The 22,432-nt window shown below is 43.5% G+C and overlaps 1 protein-coding gene across 3 annotated transcripts; it reads right to left on the bottom strand.

The window, feature by feature from the left end:
* Positions 1-17,126: 17,126 nt before the first annotated feature.
* LOC123143825 (uncharacterized) lies at positions 17,127-21,156 on the bottom strand. Of its 3 annotated transcripts, XR_006471087.1 has the most exons (3): positions 20,645-21,131; positions 19,260-19,562; positions 17,127-17,424 (listed from the first exon to the last, which is right to left on the bottom strand). XR_006471087.1 is itself a non-coding variant. In XM_044562829.1 (2 exons), the coding sequence occupies exons 1-2, from the start codon at positions 21,004-21,006 to the stop codon at positions 17,379-17,381; spliced, it is 408 nt and encodes a 135-aa protein (XP_044418764.1). In that variant the 5' UTR covers positions 21,007-21,148; the 3' UTR covers positions 17,127-17,378. The 3 variants fall into 3 exon arrangements, 1 of the variants encoding a protein (XP_044418764.1); XM_044562829.1 differs by lacking the exon at positions 19,260-19,562 and having other exon boundaries at positions 20,645-21,148; XR_006471086.1 differs by lacking the exon at positions 17,127-17,424 and having other exon boundaries at positions 19,026-19,562; positions 20,645-21,156.
* Between the last annotated feature and the right edge of the window lie 1,276 nt (positions 21,157-22,432).

The following is a 22,432-nucleotide window of genomic DNA, read 5'->3' on the forward strand; positions in this document are numbered from 1 at the left end:
GGACTCAAATGAACTAGGAATGCATTTCTTTACGATAGTACAGCAGGCACTGTTGACATATTGGCCAACTCAGGTATAGCGTAACAAGTAACAAACAAGCATTCGAATCAAGCAATACAGCAAAGCAGACAACTGAACTATTTGTTATTCTGTAGGATTACAGGTTGAGGGCACAAGCCAAGAAAGCAGCCCACACGCATTACATTTCACATGTACTAAAACACACTGGCTTACCATATGTTGTTGTGAAGCCTCGCTGCTGTTGCAATGTTCTTTGAAGATATCGTCAGCATCCCGTGGTTGCAAATCTGCTTGTTGTAGTTTATTCTGCACCCTCTATTTAGGTAAAATTAATTTTAATCGCATGCACTGGTTCGAATTGATCATCAATGGTTCATCTAAACTAATTAAAGAAGGGTGTGTGCATCCACGACAATATATCTGCTTCCCTCTATTTTTATGCTTGTTCGAGGTGCCAGCCCCAAAAGAACAAATATTTTGCTTGATGGGGTTGGCAGCTCCATAATTAATAGAAGCATCAAATTAGTCATGCAACTTGGGAAGATCAAGAACACACAAAAAAGTAATGAACAGAGGCTCGTAGCAGTGATGTAATAGCTAGCATCAGAAAATGTAGGGTAAAACGAACAAAAACCAGCGGAACCACATGCTAGTTTGCTGATGTGCAATTAAGCATAGAGAACATGAAGCAGTCTGATGGAACCAACAGGTGGCATCAGAACAACACCATTATCATAAATATAGCATGCAAGAAGTAAAATAGTAGGCAGTGATATCTAGGAAGTACAGTAATACTTAGGACAAAACTAAAGCATATTAACTATATGTGCACTGGTATGTAATTTAGCACATGTAACATGTTCACTGCCAGAAGTATGGCCCTACATGTGCAAGCAGAACAACGCGTCTCATGAAAAACTGAATGATGCCCTGAAGAAATTCAAAGGTGCGGTGCTTATGCTAAGAAAGTGAACGTAGGCGCCGGCCGTTGGATAATAGTACCTGATTCTCGGCGGCGTATGGGTATCGTTGGCATACTTGATAGCTATGGATCGTCGATGGTGCTCGTGTTGCGGTTGAGTTTGGGCCAGCTGTCGCCGTTGCTGAAGCGGCTCCGGTGCTACGGTTGCGGCGCCTGTTGAGATACAAGAAAGCTCATCTATGGTAAGTGAACAGTTGCATGATAAAGAGAAAAACCGAAGGAGTACAGATCGAAATAACCTGATGAGGCTGCGGCGTTGGTAAAGCAGGGCCGGTGGAGTTGAATATGGCGTCCGTGGAGCGGGTCCGGTGCAGTGGACGAAGGCTTCGGCAGGCGCGTTGTACAGTGCTTTCGGTGAGGCGGATCTGTTGCGACGGACGAGGGCTTGTATGAAGGGCCAGCGAAGGGACGGACGAGGGAGACAGTGAAGGGCCTACACTATGGTGGACGAGGGTGCCGGTTAAGCAGATCCGGTGCGGTGGACCATAATGGCGGTGAAGGAGATCTGGAGCGGTGTACAAGCTAGTCGCTGAAGCGGCTCCGGTGAAGTGGTGAGTTGGCAGTTGGGGGTTCCAAGGTGCGGAAGGTAGATCCGTCGGGGTGTGAGGTCCACCGCTGTGGCGGAGGACTAGGTTCGGCGGCTTGCCGTGGTTGGGGGTCGGGGAGGGGAAGGGGAGGGGCTCTGGGGAAGAATGTTGGGGGCAAAGAGGGGAAAACAATGGAGTTACCAAAGCAGCCCTTTTCCGTTCATGTGGCAGGGGTAAAACAGGAATATCGCAAGGCTAAACTTTCGGGCACGAGATATTTCGATGTGAGCGGGAAGTTTGAAATCTTTTGGCGCCTGAAATTATATTCTGCTCTTGTACGGCCGACTATGATATCATGGCCGAGAATTTGTTTGTTTTGCACGCAAAAAAAGTGCAAGTTTTGAAAATCAATGTGTCCAACTCGAAGCTTAGATTGTCCATTCAATTCAAATATGGATCATTGAGCTACTACAAGCAAATACCATCATATGGTCCAATTCAAATGAAATTCCAAATGTGTTTATCCTAAATATGATGACAAAAGCAAAAATGTGTATGTGTATGAATAAAGCGGATGATTATAAAGTTTGAACATGCCTGTATGTGTATATCTCTAGGTTTGATATATGAATTTGAAATCACGAAATCCCGGCTTAAAAATGTACCTCCGTTTAAATGAATTACAAAAGCTAATGATGGAGTCAAATTCCAAAATTCCAATCTTAGGTTTGTAATTCCGGTACATCAAAGTATATCACGCATGTTCAAAAGTATCGTTATCTCATAGTCCAAACTGTGAAACAAATTGATCAACCTTGAGTGCACACACTATTGACCATGTATATCTCAATTACGCTAAAGTCCCTCAAATATAGACACCTCACTCTTTATCTGAAGCAACCCCCCCCCCTCGTCGCCCCCCCCCCCCCCCCCACACACACACACACACAAAAGTTGTTCTCTCCCCCAAACACCAACACACGAGCACATTAACACCCCTCTCTCTTCTAAAGTCCGGACCCCAGTATAGGTCTCTATCACTTTATCTCTTGGGCATGCACACATCTCTTCCCCCACTCTCTAGCTAGGTCTCCCGGCATCTCTCTTTCCCAAGCACACACACTATGTAGAGTGTATCTTTCCCATACACACAAAACGTCGCCCCCAAACGTCTATCTCCCTAGTTATGTGGTTCTCGCACACTCACCTCACACACCATCCCCACTGCAAAACAAGCACACTTTGTCTCCTTGTGCACCACTCTCCTCTTTCTATCTCTCCCACATGCGGACCCGCCCCAGCTCCTCCCTGTATACATATATGTCGTGACTCTTTCCATAGCTCCCTAATGTATCATCGTTCTCGATCTCGCACGTTGTTCTCTACACCATCTATTCTAGATCTCTCATGAAGTCCCTATCACACACACGATGACTAGTAGTAGTAGAATTGAGATTTAATGCACTTTCTTCCCCGTCTTCCACTCTTCTTCCTCCTCTCTTCTTCTTCCTCCTCTCTTCCCCATCCTCGGCCGCACACCATTTCCCCCCTCTCATTGCTCGCCCGCCCGCGCTATCTTCCTTGGTAGCTCGCGTGTACCATATCCCCCCGCTCACTGCTCGGCCACACGAGGAGAAGCTTCTTCGCTCGCCCGCCCGAATCCACTTCCCCGCTGGCTCGCAGGCACCGAAAACCCCAATGGTAGAACCGACTGACACGCAGAGCCGTGATTGGAATTCCCTCCCCGGTGTTCTCTTGGAGCAGATATGTAATCGTATGGACCTACTCAGCACCGTTCGTCTGGCCGCATGCTCGGTGTCTTTGTACCGTCTACTCGTCTGCAACCGGCCGGCTCTTTTCAAGACACCCTGCTTGCTAATGCCCGATCCTCGCAGGTGGCCCAGACACCGACTTGACGATCCTACGGAGGTTTCCGTGGTGCCCCTCGACATGCTACCACTACCCGTCCACCTGCCCTTCGTGCGCGGCCACTACTGGGCGGGCATGAAGGCCAACTAGATCGTCCTCATCCACCAATCCGGTAGTCCGTGGCGTCTCGTGGATATCTACACCCAGCGAGAGATCACCCTTCCATCTTTGAATACTGCCGCCATCGAGCCTCGCGGCCCGCCGGACACTCCTGCCTACTACGCACGAGACGTGTCGAGCTTTTGGCTCGACCTCTGTTTGCTGAAGGTTGTAATCTGCGAAGTGCCCACACCATCAGAAGACTACATGGATTACAAGCTCATTGCCGTGTTCAACATGGGATTAGTCTATCTGGAATCCGGTCGCCATACATGGTTATGGCTCATCGTCGATCCTCTTCACCCAACACTTATGTCTGATGCTATAGTGCACGATGGCATCGTTTATGCGGTCGACGCACAGATTGGCTGCCTATACTGGTGGAATCTATCGTCGTGTAATTGTTCTCTCTCATCTCATCTTTACCTTAAGAATACGACTGCCTGTTCATTGTTACAAATTTAGAATATATATAGTATGTTTATAACCACATCATTGCTATATGTTCCTCTCATTTCCTAGATTTTTATGACCACACATGTTATTGTTAGAGTTGATATGAGAACAATTGGTATCTAGTGATTGTTAGAATAGATATTATGAGTATAACCTCATGATTGCTATATGTTACTCTCATTTCCAGGATTTTTAGAACAACGCATGTTATTGCTTAGAGTTGATATGATAACTGTAGTAAGTGCTATGGTAGAATATGAGTAGGCCCTATCATATCTGTTTTCCTCTTATTGTTACATGATGTTTGAACCATGATATATTGCTAGAATATGAAAGCCATTGGCTTATTTTTTTTAACTTGGGGTATGATTATGACCACGGCATTGCAATTCTCTGTCTATGATATGTGTCACTGTTATAATAATCTTAATTCCACACATACTCTGAACATGATTGTTTATTTTTGTCCTTTTGGTCTCCAATTTGAATTGTTGCAGCAGACGCAAATGCGCTGGCCTTCATGATTCCAGGACCCGGAATCATACCAGCCGATGGGTGGTGGTTTATCGCTCGTTCAGCTGACGGTGGTCATTTGATGCTCATTTGCACGTACCAAATTGACCAAACCATTTCATCAAACCACATGCAGTACAATGCCTGGGGTGTTCATGACATTGATGGCTATGGTTGCTTCGTGTTCGAGAAAGATCCCAGCTCCGTTGGGCCAGGCGTATTCAACTGGAGGCGGGTTTACAGCCTCGGCAACCACTCCATGTTCCTCGGGCTCAATTATCCGATCATCCAACCAATCATCGATCATATCACCGGTGATGATTACCGTGCTATGCAACTTCCATTCACCAGGGGGGACTGTGTTTACACATCATACCATGGGTTTCATGAATCACCATATCCAAAGATTCGTCGACACAGCTTGTTGCGAGATAATCTTCAGTGTGTGAAAGGCAACAAGCTTCCATGTGATGGATGGCTTTTGCAAACCCGACATGCGGCGATGTGGTTCATGCCAACAGCAAATATGCACAACTTGATTCGTACTGATATGTAGACTGAGCCATGTATTCTGCTGCTGTAGCACGACCCTCTTTTGTTTGACTGTTGTTAGTTTGAAGCACTCCTCTAGTTTGAAGGATAGATACCTTTCTGGGATCAATTGCATCCTAACTCCCTGCGCAGGATGTACTGATAATGATGATGGAGATGTTGTGCAGTATATATATATATCACTTAGGCTTCAAGTGCGTACTTGTTAGTTAAACCTATGGTTAAAATGTGACACTAAATACGACTAGTAAGTAGTACAGTAGCAGTACTAGTATACATCGGTCAAATTATTCATCATGTCCACACATTGAATTGACGTGACAACACGCTGCGCGTGGGGTGACACAAGAATCCCGGCGGCGTGTTCGGGTATTCTGGAATTCAGATTTGGAGTACCACTTATTTGTCGAAATCTTTCATCATTCACTTAAAACCGTCGATTGATCATACATTGAGTACCATATAACTGGAATTAACCCATGCAAGTCGAAGAAGGATTGGCCGGTGCTGCCGGCTGGTGTCAAGTTCGATCCCACGAATCAGGAGCTGATCGAGCACCTTGAGGCCAAAGTGAGTGCTGACAGCGTGAGATCTCACCCTCTCATCGATTTGTTCATACCAACCATCGACAGCGAGCACGGCATATGCTACACCCATCCTGAGAAACTTCCAGGTAAGACACCGATCGGCCGTCTACTTGCATAAACATATTCTTTTGTTTATAGCTCTATTTTTCTTTTTAGACGCAGACCTGGTGAAGCAATTACAATTTGACAGTTAATAAAAAGTGAAACAAGTGACTGCAACATGCCAAAGATGTTACGAAAATGCCAACTACGTACACTAAAACCTATATTCGACAATACTGCAGGTATCACACTGAGTGGCCTAAGCAAGCATTTCTTCCCGCGCAATTCCAGGGCATTCAAAAGGGGCACGTGGATGCGTCGCAAGATACAGTCGGAGTGCGGCATGCACGCGATGTGGCACAACACCGGCAATACCTTGCCGGTGATGGTCAACGGCCGGCAGACGGGCAGCAAAAAGGTTCTGGTGCTGCACACCAACAAGAACTTCGACCAGCAGAGGACCAACTGGGTGATGCACCAGTACCACGTCGGGGACCTGGAGCAAGAGAAGGAGCGGGAGCTGGTCCTCTGCAAGATTTTCTACCAGACGAACACTAGGGCCAGGAGTAAAAAGATTATAAGTTAGTTTGGTATTGGTACTTGTACTACCTTGTCGTCCGCAAGTTGGTATTGTTGTTAACGATCTTTTGGTATGAACTTGGCATTTGCTTCCAACCATCATGCCGAGGGTCGACGTGGATATAAAGCTGAATCATTTGTTTCGAAACAAATTTTCAGGCACCTGATTTTTATTTGATGGGTAGCATAAGCACCTACCGTTCGGATTCCCAGTTCTCCAAATTTGTCGAAACAAGTGCATGCTCTTATTATCACAATGAAAAAACAATATCCCTGCTGCATCCCAGTTATCAGTCTGTACTTGCAGAATTCTCTCGTTTATTGAGCACGTATATTGTTTTTTCAGGTCGAGCAAGTTTCAACTGGGCTGTAGACTGCCCAGGCTTGGTTTTGTTTTTAACAGGCCCAGCCCATGACGACAACGGGGCACAAAGATCGAGCAGGTACTACTGGCCTCTGGCCCGCCAGCATTAGTTATATTTTGTCTTACAACATCCGCAGGCACTTTTTTTACTGAATCAAACACACAGCCCATTTCTATTTTCCTCTAAAACGCATGTCCTACATCCGTTTTCTAATCTCTACCTATAGTTTTACTAGTTCATATACACGTATCATTATATTGAAAATACATAAAATTCACTTTTCATATTTACATCCTTATTTTTGTTGTTGTTTTCCCTCCCAGCGCTGATTTTTTTTACCACTGGTTTTCCCTTAAACCAACTCAATTGTCCCACGTCTTATTTGCGTACAAAAACAAAACGAATTTTTTTTGGCAAATCAATAAGTTCTTAAAAAATGTTTATCATTTCGGGATTACAAAAGTTCGGACTCCACCGAAATATGCAAAATAAGGTTGAACTTTTTGACCGTGGTCCTGGGCAGAAAATGGGCTGTAATAAATTACTTAAGAATTAGCAAATGAACTGCAAATTATTAAAAAATAGCAAATGGGCTCTATGTTGTCTGCCACAGATTTGGAGGCTAACTTGTGGGCCTACTAAGTTCATGCGTACACAAGGTTTATCAAAAAAGAAACTTAGTCAACAATCGACTCTACCAGCGTCAGACCGTTAGATGTCAATCTAACGGCAATCGTGCTTCTTCAGTCTCTGATCTTCCTGCCCCAGCCGCCCAAACCAGCGCCGTCGGAACCGCCTGCTCCCGCCTCCCGTGGCCGGCTGTGCTGCCGGGCAGGCCTCACGGCCCCATCATATACTCGCATCCCTGGCATGTCTATCCCTCTACTCACCCACACCTCCTGTTATTTTCCGGCGACGGCAGCCGAACCAGTCAACCCTCGTACTCTCCATCGCGTGGGCAGCCACTATCGTGTCTTCTCCGGCTCCATGTCGTTCCCTTCGTAGGCCTCGCCGTCGTCCACTGCCCTGGTGCTCTTGGCGCGGCGTGGTCAACGTGGTCAACGAACGACATCCATCGGAAGTGGACTGTACGTGGAGAGACTGACAGCTGGGTCCACGGCCGCACACAAGGAAATGCCTCCTTATTACGCACAAAATAATGATTCCTCCACTTGACATCTGGGACCCGCCGGAAGGGCCTCTGTATTTCACGAGAAAAACGTTCCCTCCGCTGACAGGTCGGACCCACCAACTATATCTTCGCATGCAAGGAAGTGCCTCCTTATTGCGCACAAAAAATGAATACCCCCTGCCAGGTGGGACCCACCACAGTGGGAGGCTGACTTGTGGGCCTACTAAGTTGACGGGGACGGAGGGCTTTGTCAACTTAGTCAATATGAACGATTCTAGCTCCAGTGACCGTACGATGTCCATCCAACGGCCTTAGTGCTTCTTCAACCTCTGGTCTTCTTGCTCCAGCCGCCCAAAGCAGCGCCGGTCGTGTCGCATGCTCCTGCCTCCCGTGGCCGGCTGTGCTGCCGCGGAGGCCTCACCGCCCCCTACTATTCCCAACACTGGCCAGGCCCTGCGGCGACGGCAGCCTCACACCGCAGCCGAACCAGTGAACCCTCATACTCCTCTCCGTGCGGGCTTCCACTGCCGTGTCTTCCCCGGCTCCGCGTCGTCCCCTTCCTAGGCCTCGCCATCGTCCACCGCCCTGGTGCTCTCGGCGCGGCATGGTCAACGTGGTCAAGGAACGGCTTCCATCGGATGTGGACTGTACGTGGAGAGGCTGACAGCTGGGTCCACGGCCGCAGCAAGGAAGTGCCTCCTTATTACGCGCAAAATAATTATTCCTCCACCTGACAGCGGGGACCCACCGGACGGGCCACCGAATTTCGCGAAAAAAATATTTCCCCCTGACTGCTGGGACCCACCAGCTACATCTTCGCACGCAAGGAAGTGCGTCCGGGCAAAAAAACGATTCGCCCCCCTGACTGTTGGGACCTACCAGCTACATCTTCGCACGCAAGGAAGTGCCTGACAGTCGGGACCCACCTGGTCGAAGCATACGTAGCGTTGTCATTCTGGTCGCGAACGTGTACGTACATACTGTTCGATGTAGAGGCGCGCACGTGTCGTAATAGAGGCGTCCACGTAGCATGTACACGTACGTACAGCGGCCAGTGTGCAAGAAAGAAAATACGGCCACGTACGTACATACGGGCAGGGTCTCGAACGCCTACTCGCGCATACGTACGGCCAGGGCTCGTGTACATGGCTGGGTCGGAACGGAGAAACTGCGTCGTCATCGTGTTCATGGGGAGCCAACCGGCTGGGTCGGTACGGAATGCGTCGTCATGTTCATCGGGAGGGCTTGGACGGAACAGCCGATGGAAACGAGGCCTGGCGTACCGCAGAACGGAGGAAACGGCCTTGTGTTCGACCGTCCACGTTCGAAACGGGATCCTGTTCATCGGGAGGGGTCTGGCGTACCGCAAAACGGAGGAAACAGACCTCCTACGGTCAAAACGGGGGTCATGTTGATCGGGAGGGGTGTTGCGTACCGCAAAACGGAGGAAACGGACTTGTGTTGGAGCGCTACGGTCGAAACGGGGGTCTTGTTCATCGGGAGGGGTGTGGCGTACCGCAAAACGGGACTCCACGGGATACTGTTCATCTCCATCGTCGACCCCCTCCAGCCTCCACGGGCTACTGTTCATCCACCGTCGACCTCCTCCAGCCTCCACCTGCGACTGTTCATCCACGGGCTCCTGTTCATCCAGCCTCCACCGCGCGCTACTCCACCGGCTACTGTTCAACCAGCCCTCTCCACGGGCTCCTGTTCAACCACCCCTCCACGGGCTACGGTTCATCCAGCCCTCCACCATCTACTGTTCATCCTGCCCTCCATGGGGTGGTCCTGTTCATCCTGCCCTCCACGGGGTCCTGTTCATCCAGCCCCAACCGGCTCGAACGATCGGGGTCCTGTTCATCCAGAGGCAACGCCATGGGGTCCTGTTCATCCACCCCCACCGGGAACTGTTCATCCAAACCCCCCCCCCCAGCAACGCTCACTGTTCATCCAGAGGCAGCATCGATCGGCTTCAGTTAGCAACAGTAGCGAAGGAATCGCTCGATCGGGTTCAGTTAATAGCCATTGATCGATCGCTCGGGTTCAGTAACGCGTAGCCTGCAGTGCAATCGCTCGGGTTCAGTTAAAGCCCAACGCCTCGCACCGACGTGCGTGCGTGTATGAGAGAAACGCGCATCGCTCGGCCCCGACCACCCACCCTAACCGGGAACACCCCGATATTTTCCTCGCCCTCGCTTCTACCACGGTTTTTTTCCGTCATGGACGGCCCAAGGAATGTCATGCAGCTACGTCTCCGGCCCGCCCAGGACGAAAAGCCCATTTTCTATCATGATTTTTTGTCATAGAAGTAGGACCCCACCACATCTATGATGATACCGTGTTTTGTCACAATTATCGTCATAGAAGTGTCATAAGTATGACAGAAAAAAAAATTGTTCGGCCCAAAATGTCACGGATGTGTCTTTTTTTTGTAGTGCTTAGAGCCATCGAGACTGTCATGGTAAAAGACCCCGTCCTCAAAATCGATTGACGTCTCTGGATCGTCATGGAATCCCGGGTCATCATCACGGGAATGACTCTCTGGTTGTGGCGAAGGGCAGCTGATGGTCTCGACCAAGCGCCTCCAGTTCTGTTCGGGAAAATAGAGGATCCGATCAATAGATATGGACGTAACATCCGGATTAGAAAAATGAAGGTTGAACTTACCCATTCAATGGGATTATAGCTCACGTAGTTGTCCCTATTCCTTAGACGGGAAAATTCTTCTTCTTCTCCTTTGAAGAGATCGGCTAGTATGGCTGCCATTGCTGCCTGGTTGTCAGGCCCCTTTTTTTGTAACGGGTCACGTCGTTTGTCCCGTTATAACACCACAGGGGGTGCATCCTTTCTTGAAGAGGTTGCACGCATCGAGTAATGGTGGCGGCCATCACATCAATGATGGGTAGCTTGATGTGGGCCAATAGCCTCACCTTGGTGGCCAGGTGCTGCACTTCGACACTTTCTTCTTGAGAAGGGATTTTGGGCCGCCAATTGAACCGCTTCTTTAATGGAGCATACGAGTATTCGGGCAGACCCCTCCGAACTGGTTCAGATAGGGGAACGTCTTTGATATAAAACCATTCTGAGGTCCATTCTTCGGAATGCTTTTTCGGGGTCCCGACAGGATACCCCGTCCGGGCTATGTGCCATACTTTGACGCCTACTTCACATATTGTCCCTCCTCGGGTACGAGGGACGAGGCAGAAATACTTTCTCCATAACTCAAAATGGGCCTCACAGCCCAGAAACATCTCGCAAAGAGCGACGAAGCCCGAGATATGCAGAATGGATCCAGGGGTGAGGTGATGGAGTTGGATCTGTAGAACTCTAGCATGCCCCTCAGAAAAAGATGGATTGGGAATCCCAAGCCTCGTAAGAGGAAGGGCACGAAACATACCCTCTCTTCTTTGCGTGGAGCAGGAAAATTCTCTACGTAGGATTCACCGTTCGCAGAAGTTAATCCAGGGCGAGTAGATGCGAGATCTGACATGGAAAGATATCCCTACATCTCAAGTCTGCTTAATTGGAGGTGGGAGACTGAACAGCTTGCCCAGTCACCCCGGGAGGGGCCCGTGGTGGCGCGAGGAGGAGCTTGGGGCGCCCGCCATTTTTGTCCACTATTCTCTGGTTTTTCGGCTTCTGGATTTGGGGAAGGAGTGGGCTGCCCATCATGCCCCTGGCCTATTTAATAGGTGCCTCCTCTTTGTTTTCATAATGGGCGTTTCTGTAAAAGACACGGAAATCGAGGGGTGTTATTAACCCTGGATGAAAATATTGGTATGGCAGGCCCAATGGCGCTTCGACAAATCGGGAGATCATCGGCAGCCGAACTATGGATATTCAAACATTGAGGGGGTGAAGAACTCATCTCGCAAGCCGGAGTCTTCAGACGTGCAGATCTACCAGAAGTCATGAATCCCGACGTTCGAGACTAGTTCGGGGGCTACTGAGGTAGTCCTAGACAAGGGGGTCCTCGGGCTGCCAGCCTATCTCTTATGGGCTGGATAGGTGGACCGCTGTACGACTACTATAAGGCCGAGCTATAAGGTGACTCCGTGTCTGGACAGGAAACCTTTGGAGCCTTGGTGTGTCCTCCAAGTCAAGATAAGAGAATCGACATGTTTATTCCTTCATTGTAACCGACCATGTGTAACCCTAGGACCCCTGGTATCTATATAAACCAGGGGGTTTAGTCCGTAGAGACTAGAAGAACAACCATCATCCTACTCTCCTAGGGTTTAGTTCATCTGATCTCGTGGTAGATCGACTCTGTAATCATCATGTACACTTCAATATAATCAAGCAGGACGTAGGGTTTTACCTCTTCGAGAGGGCCCGAACCTGGGTAAACATCGTATCCTTCGTCCCTTGTTCCCCATTGATCCAAGATTCATAGCTCGGGACCCCCTATCTGAGATCCACCGGTTTTGACACCGATAGAGTTCCAATCATAAGAACATATTATCCAAGTACGGATAGTATGTTAGCTTAGGCCTCTCCCGCATAAAACCTGCAATAGAGGATTATCACTGTCATTTCATATTCAATTGTCTAGGGATAATCCTTTTCTTTATTTTCTTTCAAAACTGTTTATTTATTGTTCTTTTATTAACAACACCTAACTCTATATATTCTTGCAAAGCTATCTTATTATTCTTGCAAAGTAGTTTTATTCCTTATTCTAGGTAAAGAAAACGCTTAGTGGGTGTAGAGTTGTATCAGTGGTTGATAGAACTTGAGAGAATATTAATTTTACCTTTAGCTCCTCGTTGGGTTCGTCACTTACTTATCAAAAAGGCTACATATGATCCCCTACACTTGTAGGTTATCGAAAAGACCTTTTCTAGCGCTGTTGCCGGGAAGCATTAAGGTGGGGTGAATATTCTTGTATGTGCTTGTTGGATTTATCACTAAGTATATTTTTCTTATGTTTTAAGTTATTCGCTATCTTTAATTATGGATGTGAAACACAAAATACCAAAAAAATAGTTGTACTTGCTGCCCAAGTAGATGAGGAACCTCCTGAAACCCTCAATGCTACTTATGTGTGGAACATTGAATATTTTTTTGATAATCCTGATAAACCCCCGTTCAACATGGTAATGGGTTACACTTTGGATCAACGTGAATACTTTAGGGATTATCGCTTGAATCTAAAAGGGAAATATTTACGAGGTCAATAAAAATGTTACGTTGGTATGCTTGAAATTTGTGCTTTGTGTATAATTTTACGTGTTGCTCTAGAATGGAGGTTAATCATCATCCCTTTCAATGTGAGTTTAATGATAGTGAAACCTTGGCTTATTATGCTAATGGTGTATGTGATTATTATGATGCGGAACAAATAAAAGAATTTGTTGCTTTTAAGGATGCTTATGAAATTGCTTCTTTGCTTGAAAACTATGATGATGCTCTTTACAAAACTGAAAATCTTGTCATACTTAGATATTGCTACGAGAACTATGAATACAATGCTCACATTAATGACTTTATTGAGAGAATCTCTACTTCCCTAGAAGAGATTAATATTCTATAGGAATCTATGTAAGAAGAAATTGTTGAAATGGTAAGTTCATTAGATGAAAAGGATGAGGAGGAGAACGAAGAACAAAAGGAGGAAGAGTGAATTAGCTACCCGTGCCCACCTTCTAATGAGAGTAATTTTTTAACTCATACATTGTCTAATTTCCCTCCATGCTTACCAGAAGATGAATGCTATGATCCCTTGGATTTATTTCAAATATCCCTTTTTGATTAACTTGATACTTGCTATGCTTATGGCCATCATGCCACTGTTAATGATGCTTATGGAGATGAATTTGTTATAGTTCATTATGTCAAGAATGAAGTTTTTGTTATTGCACCCATACTTGATAGTCCTATTATCCTTTTGAATTCTCCCAACTACATTGTGTCGTAGAAGTTTGTTTTTATTAAGGATTACTTTAATGGGTTGCATTTCTCTTAGCACATGATGATTCTAGTGAATATAATATGCATGTGCTTGTTGCTCCCACTTGCAATTATTATGAGAGAGGAACCTCATCTCCTTCCTCTTTATGTTTCTAATACAATAAAATTGCAAGAAACTACTTATACTATGTATTAGCCTTTACTTTGTTTGCATGGATTGTTTTCTTATGGCATGCCAACGCATAGGAATAGAATTAGACTTAGTTCTTACATGATATATGTTACTTTGTGCTCATATTTAAGATCCAGATCTTTGTTGATTAAAATTGGCTTTGAAGTACCTTGGGATCCTGGTTTAGTGATTACTTGAGCACTTTATTCCTAGCTTAATGGCTTTAAAAAAAGCGCTACCTAGGAAACAATCCGAAAGTTTTGGAGATTAATTTCCTTCTTTTGTGTGCTTATAAAAATTTTAGAAATCAAAAAATAAAGTGAGGAACCTAAAAACTTTTTCAAAAGGAAAGGTGAAAGTGAGAAAGATGAGCATCGTAGAAGTGGGGGACGCCCTTGAACTTTTGATCATGCCCATGGAAACTTTCTGAAACATGAATAATAGAAACTTTTCAACAAAACTATATCCTATTGTACCAACCCATTGTATTATAGAAATAAACTATCAAGGTTTGTCTTTAGGATGTTTAAATTATAAGTTTGATATGTGTTGTCCAGAAATATAAACTTTTTCTGTAGTATTTGAATTATCATATTTTACTGGAACATGCAAATTTTCTAAAAAAATTAAACGGTACTTTCATACAAATTGTTTATCACGTCCTAATTTTTCAGAATTTTTTAGTTACAAAAGTATATGCTCCAATTGCATGTTTACAGACTATCATGTTTTCACATATTGTTGTTATAGCCTCTTTAATTGCTTATGTTTGCAATTTTGTTGAAGCCCCATTGGCGTGGAGTGTTAGAATTATGGTATCATACAGTAGGTAATGTTGGATTATAATTATACAATATTGTTAAATCAAGAAATGATAAGATTTGATGTTATTTGTACTAACCCCTCTAATAAAATTTCTGTTGAGTTTTCTGTGGATGAAGTTTCTAAGACCGAGGGAAGACATCGATATGATAGGAATAATGAGAGGGAAAAGTTCAATCTTGGGCATGCCCAAGACACCCCAAGTAAATATCCAAGGAGACTCAAGCGTCTAAGCTTGGGGATGCCCCGGAAGGCATCCCCTATTTCTTCCTTGACAATTATCGATCTGTCTCGATTGGGCCTATATTTTTATTTGTTCACATAATATGCGTAAATTCTTGGAGCAACGTTTGTTTTTCTTTCTTTTAGTTATTCAACATGCTGGTATGGGACAGTTCTTGGTTGATTTATATAATGCTTTTTGCACTTCACTTATATGTTTTGATTATGGCTTTATAAAGTGCTCGTGTCTCTCACTTTTATCTTTTGAAGTTTGGATGCTTGTTTCTCTACACTTAAAGTATTTTTGTTGTAGATTGCTCTTTTTCTTCACTTATATTTGTTAGAGTTTGGTTGAATCTTTTGTAGAACGGATTAGAACTCTCCTGATTCGCTTATATCTTTTTGGAGAGTTGAATAGGAATTGTTTGTTGGCATGGTCTAATATGTTGGTCATAGGTATGTATTGGTGGTATATATAAAAACATGGATAAGACTTGTAGATCATTGAACATGATAAGTTTGATTCTTTGCAATAGTTTTGCAATACTGAGGTATATATTATCATTTTTATGAAAAAGATGATTACTACCGGTCTCTGCATCAAAATGATGCATGAAGCCATATATGAGCTAGTAATATATCATGAGTATAAAAGCCATATTATTTACCTCCTTGCCAATTGTAACGCGTGTGAGGTTCTGTTTGGTTAGCACCACCCTCTTCGAAGATATCACATGAAATTTTCGCTTTTTAGGGCCCAAAATATGTTTGTTATTATCCACTGAAATCGAAAGGGATACACTCGCAAAATAAAATAAAAACTCAGCTTTTTTGACATACTAAATATGATGTTCTCAACGCATTTGCGAGGGCTGCCGTGTTAGTTTGGAAAAGAGGTAATATCACTAGGAGTTGTAGAACTTGCATCACATGTGCAGTTTGGTGCTAGAACTTTGTAAATATGATTTTGTGATCAATTTTTCTTTTGAACACAGCTTTGTGATCACCTAACTTGACTCAAACATGCAGATACGATCACAAACGTGTATGCGGGCCGTGTGTATGGCCCCACCTGTCAGTGACTAATGGTGCTCGGCCGACACATTTTTGCATTAAAAACCCTCATCTTTTTTATTTGTGGAAAAAAATCCAAACATCGTGGTGCATTTTTGCACAAAACTTTCTCTCGTTTTTTTACTTGCTGAAAAACTCGCCCATTGTGCTGTTCACAACGCGAACACGGAAATTAACACAAAATGGGAGCTGCCAGGTCTCAAACCAATGACCAACGGATACAAATGCGCAGCTATAGCACTCTACCCTTCACATTTCAATGTTCAAACTGGATAACAAAGCTATATGTACTAGGCGAAGATGCATGTGGAGCTAAAATCGGCTAGATGCAGCGGCCCATTTTGCGCGTGTTCGTTTTTTCTAGAAATTTGTACATGGTATTTAAATTATAATATCAGTAATAGAAAAAATGTTTAAATATTCATGTGGTACAAATATTGTACACTCAAACGAAATAACATACTTTAAAAAAAATCATGTACTATTTTAAAATATTGATATATTTGCAACAATATTTACGCATTATAAAAAATGTTTTTATAATTTAGTATAATACAAATATTTTCCAATTTAAAAATTTAAAACATTATTTTAATTATGCAAACATTTCAATAAATATACGCACATTTCTACAGTTCAATGTTTATATGATTAAAAATTATAATACTTTACATTATAAACTGTTGATATGAATGTTCAATCATGTCTAATATTTAAATTATTGTTTTTTAATATAACTCATGAGTAAAATATATAGATAAGTGAATATTCATAAATATTTAGTAATTTTTTTAGTCATCATTTTGTATAATTTAAATATAAGCTACGAGCATATATTTTTTATGAATTAATTAAAAATATTTATTTAATATACATTATAAAAATAATTATTAACTAAGTATTTTTTATATCACACACAGGTTTATATTCAGATATTTTTGTTTATTAATCATCTCTTGTATGTATAATATTTTTAACCCACAAATATTTGAATATCATTTTATTATTTACGTTTTCCAAATATTTTGAAAAAGTATCTTAAGTGTTTAAACTTTTAAAAAATTATTACTTAAATTTTATGAATTAATTATTTGCATAATACACAGTTTATATTAAAAAAATACTTACTAATCATGTTTTGTATGTATAATAGTTTTACACACTAATATCTGAATATAATTATATTGCTTAATTTTTACAAATAACTTAAAAAGATAGCGCGTGTAAAATGGGCCGCTGTATCTGCAGCACAGATAAGCTCCGCATGATCCTCGCTTAATATATATATATGGACTGTGCTAATGTCCTACTGTTCGGATTATTAGCAATGGATCCGGACGAATTTTCCTCTCCACTAAAATAGGTGCATGCATGCGTTGATTCCAAATTTAGGTATAGGTTTGAACGCCTCCTCCAGCATGCACACTTAGATCACTGCATGCATGCATATAAGACAAAAAAGCTGATGTCAGCAAAAATTCTATCTAAATTCGAAAATTATAAATGTTTTGTAGCTCAAACCATTGGTCCTATTCAAAATCTATTTTCACCAATAAATCTATCGTGGCGAGATCTTCGAAACTAGATCCTATGTTGGTATATTTCGATGACTTTTTTTGTCAAAAGTTACCATGCCCCGGCTACATAAGTTACCAACCTGTTCACACTAAACTTATCGGGCATGAAAAACTGGAATTTTTGCACTATTTCAATGACTTTTTTAGGTCAAATTTTATCACTCAATACTATAAGGGACCCATACTATTCATATGTTTTTACCGGCAAAAGTATGACGTTGTCCAAACTACTCGGTGATAGTTATTGATTCCAATACTAGATATTACCATAACCACACATGTGTAACTACATCACTACTGTAATATTTTGGCTATAACCTAGCAAGCTGGGTAACATGCATCATGTCGTGGTGATAATTATACCATAATCAATCTGGTAACTACGTAAAATTCTTCCTAAACCTAGGGATATTATCAGAGATGCAACCTCCTAGCTAAAAATATGAGTTAAACATGCTATCAAAGTGTGAGTTAAACATACTCGCACCTCATAAGTTATCAAGTTGCATAAAATTATCAGGTTGAAAGTAAAAAAAAGTATTGAAAGCGGATCAAGTTAAACTACTACACACGGTATAATTTATTAGGCTAAAACAATATGAATTATCAGGTAGAAACTGTTTGAGTTACCATGCTGGAAAAAAAGAATGAATTAACCAGACTAACAAAAGTGGTTGTTATCATGCTGAATTGCTTGATTTATCAGGCTGATATATTATAAGTTATCAGGCTCAAGCTACATAAATAATCAAGTAACATGAGTGTTGATAGCAGTTTGAGTTAAACATTGTAACACATCACAAATTATCAGGCTGACATATTACATGTTATCAGGCTGAAGTTGCAAAAGTTATCTTGTTGAAGTAAAATTATAAGTGTTGAAAGCGGTTAGAGAGTTAAAAATGCTCACGTGATGTAATTTATCAAGCTAAATCAATATGAATTACCAGGTAGAAACAATTGAAGTTACCATTACTGAAAAGAAAATGAGTTAAAGAGGGTAACAAAAAAGTGAGTGTTACCATGCTGACACCCTAGAAGTTATCAGGCTGACGTAGTATAGGTATCAGGCTCAAGCTACATAACTTATCAAGAGGAAGTAAAAACACGAGTGTGAAAAAGCAGTTCCTGTTAACCATTATGGCACATCACAACTTATCAGGCTGACATATTATAACTTATCAACCTCAATTTGCATAAGTTATCAGGTTGAAAGTAAAAAAGAAAGTGTTAAAAGCAGGATTAAGTTAAACTGCTACACATAGTATAATTATGAGGCTAAAAACACTATGAATTATCACGTAGAAACATTTGAATTTACCATGCTGAAAAAAAGAGTTAAACATGATAACAAACTAAGTGTTTTATCATGCTGACACACTAGAAGCTACCAGGCTGACAACGTATAAGTTATCAGGATCAAGCTAAGTTAAAACAAAATCGAGTTCAACATATGAATTGTCAAGAGAAACCGTTTTGAGATAACATGCTGAAAAACAGAGCTAAGTAGGCGAACACATTACAAAGAAAGTGATACTGATTTTGCTAAGCAAAGTGATGCGAGTTGAACACATAGCCGATCAGTAGATCATTAGGTCGACCAACAAAATGTCATGTTCCACTAGCAAAAGATGAAAACAGAAACAATCAGTAAACGTCGGCAAAAAAACGATCTGACTAAGTGTCGCCTACCCTGTCGGAACACACATGGAGAAAGGACTAGAATATCCATGTCTTCCCGTCATACCGCCGCCAATACCACTGAAGGTCATCTTCCGCAATTCCTCGCCTTCGCCTTGTATGTTGTCGAACAACCACTGAAATTCAGGTTCCTCAATTTCCCAATTCCACGTCTTAGCATTGTATGTCATCGAAAGACCACTGAAGGTCATCTTTCTCACTTCTTCAATTCCTCGCATTCGTTCTGTATATCATCGAAAGGCCCTTAAGGTCATGTTCCTCAATTCCTCGTCTTCGCATTGTACGACATTGGTACTGTTACAACAATGAGGTGGTTCGCCAGTTACGAAAATAATTTTGCCAACAATGCATATCTCAAGTACTGGGAACAGACAGAAAAACGCGTACGCAAAGCTGGTTGGAGGAGGAAAGAATCAAACCTTACCAGCTCGCCAACACTAAAGTTATCAGCCTCCCAACTCTAAATTTACCAGCTGCCCACACTAAAAGTTACCAACAAAAGGCACATGTGTGTTACCAAAGATTGTTTCTATAGGCTTCAAAAACTAGATATTACAAAAGTGATGTCGGTTGGGTAACTATATCACTGATATGTTGGTAGTATGTGCAACTCATCCATGATGTGGTAGGATAACTGAATAAATGAAGTTACTAACAAAACTAATGTGACGATGGTAATGATAGCCTAAATGTGAGGATAACTACATCAATTTTGACGTGGTAATAAAATTGGATAACTGGATAACTACAAAACTAGGATGGTGGTAAACTGAGCCTTGATATCTAGGTAAGTATAAACACAAGCACGTGGTGACAAAAAATGGTAACTATAACCTATATATAGTGGGATAACTACACCAGTTTTACTATTGTAACTATTTTACAATCAAAGAATAAATTACTACATCGCTTGACGGTTGATAACTTTAACCTGAACGGTTTGGTAACTCCATCAATTTTATGATGGTAGCTCACTACACTACAAACTACCAAAGCACCGGAGAGGTCATCCACACCCAAATATCGCTAAAAATAGCACAACACCAAACAAAAAGGATACCTCTACTTCATGAACACTAACTAAAATATGAAGACAGTAACGACAACGAGTTTTTGCAGCATGTCATCGGCATCGCTACAACTAAGCAAGTGCAATTTCCAATTTGTGCACTTTTTCCAAAGAGCTTAAAAAGGTGTGTAGGCCTCTATTTCTACTTCACAGTTGAGGCTTCGGCAGTCACAACCACATGAAGTGAATCAACAAAATAAGGTCAACACCAGGTAGTTCATACTCATAGAGTCATTTCAACAAGCATGTTCAGTTCATATATATGGTCTTGCTGAAAATAATGGATCTAGTCTCACGGATGACCAACCAGAGAGAAAGGTCGAAGAAGAAGTCGTGCAAGATGAGCATGTGGTCGATGCCGTCCTTCACGAGCAGCTTATCCCGTGTAATTTCCCCACCGCCTTTGTGTTTGACGATGGAGAGCCAGGAACACCTCAGCACGAGTGTCGATGGGGGCGCGCCTAGCTGCGATGTGGAAGGGAGCGCAGCTCTGTAGCACAGACCATCCCCTCCACGCCCTCTTCCCATCCATGTCCCCATGCTAGACCTTAGAGCAGGGGGGGCTCTAGCAGCGCAGAGCCTGATACCGTCATGGGAACGAGCAAAGGTAAGGTGAGGATGTGGAGAGAGGCTGCATGGGGGTGGGGCGGGGAAAGGGGCTGGATCCATCGCTGGTGTTGGGGAGAGGTGGGGAAGAAGGGCATTGACTGAATGCGTGGCTGCGAGGAAGGGAAGAGAAAGCCGAGGAAGAAGGAGAGGTGAATACGTGGCTGCGTGGGGGAAGAATTATCGTGGGAAGAGATAGGATTGACCGCGGCCTCACGATGAAGATCATATTCAAATGTGAATCGTGGAGTTGCTATGCGAGCAGCTGATCTAACATTGGGTCTCTTGTTTGAGTTTTGACGTGGCCCTTTTTGTTTTACTTTTCGCATCGTGAGCAGAACAGTAGCCAGTAGGCGACTTTTCTGCAAATAAAAAAATCAAGGACTTTCTGTGCAAAAGTGCGTTGTGGTGGTCAGATTTTTCGAAAATAAAAAAATACAAGGGTGTCTTGCGCAAAAATGCATAGCCCGAGTGTCCTCACTCAGTGACAGGCGGGGCCATACACATGGATACGGCCACATTACGTTCGTGACCATATTTACACGCTTGAGTCAAGTTATTAAGTGACCACAAAACCGTATTTTCAAAGTTCTAGCATCAAACTGAACATGTGATGCAAGTTCTGTAACTCTCAGTGATATTACCTCTTTGAAAAATGTATAATATAAAAAGCACATTGTTTCCCATGCGCCATTTTATTCTGAAGAAATCAAGAAATATAAAACGCATACTGTTTCCCGTGCCATGTGATAGAAACAGAGAACGTACACAATATCTTCAGAAAGACGAAAGGATAATATGTAAGAAGAGGGGGGAAAGGCAGCAGGGAGAGATCTTACATATGTACAGGCAGTTCAGTTAGTGGACTGCTTATTTGGACTAGTCCACGATGAAAACACAAGAGAAGAAGACGAAGCAATGACAAACAATTGTGCGCCGCCATGGCACAGGAGGGAGCTTTGACCTCCTGAGCTAACTAGCCTGTGCAGTGCAGACAAACATGGTCGCCCACGTTTCAGAAAGAAAAAAAACATGGTCGCCGCGACGTCTCATCTGTTGTGCAACGGGTTTGGGCCGGTCGGCACGACATGCTTGTCGTCGTCCTCGTCCTCATCGCCGTAGCCTGCCCACGCCACTGCACCACCGGCTTTCTTCTTCCTCTGCTCCTTGCACCGGGCGGCGTCGAAGGTGGCCGTTGCGACGACGGCACGGCCGCGGCCGTTGCCCGCCGACGCCATCACGGACAATGATGGTACGCCCGCACCGTGGACTGCGACCACGACGACGAGGAGGAGCACGGCGAGCGCGACGAACGCGGCCGCGCTGGCGAGGGGCCGCCTCCCCATTGCGCGTCGCGCGTTCGTCGGAGAGCGTGGCCTGGGGCCAGCAGGACTGCAGGAGTGTTGCCTGCTCGCGGCAAATGCTGAGTGGGGGAGAAGAAGTTTCTGCTGAATCAAATCCTACCGAATCTATGTTAGGCCGGTCACAG

The sequence above is a fragment of the Triticum aestivum genome, chromosome 6D (assembly GCF_018294505.1).
Source record: "Triticum aestivum cultivar Chinese Spring chromosome 6D, IWGSC CS RefSeq v2.1, whole genome shotgun sequence".
Lineage (NCBI taxonomy): Eukaryota > Viridiplantae > Streptophyta > Magnoliopsida > Poales > Poaceae > Triticum > Triticum aestivum.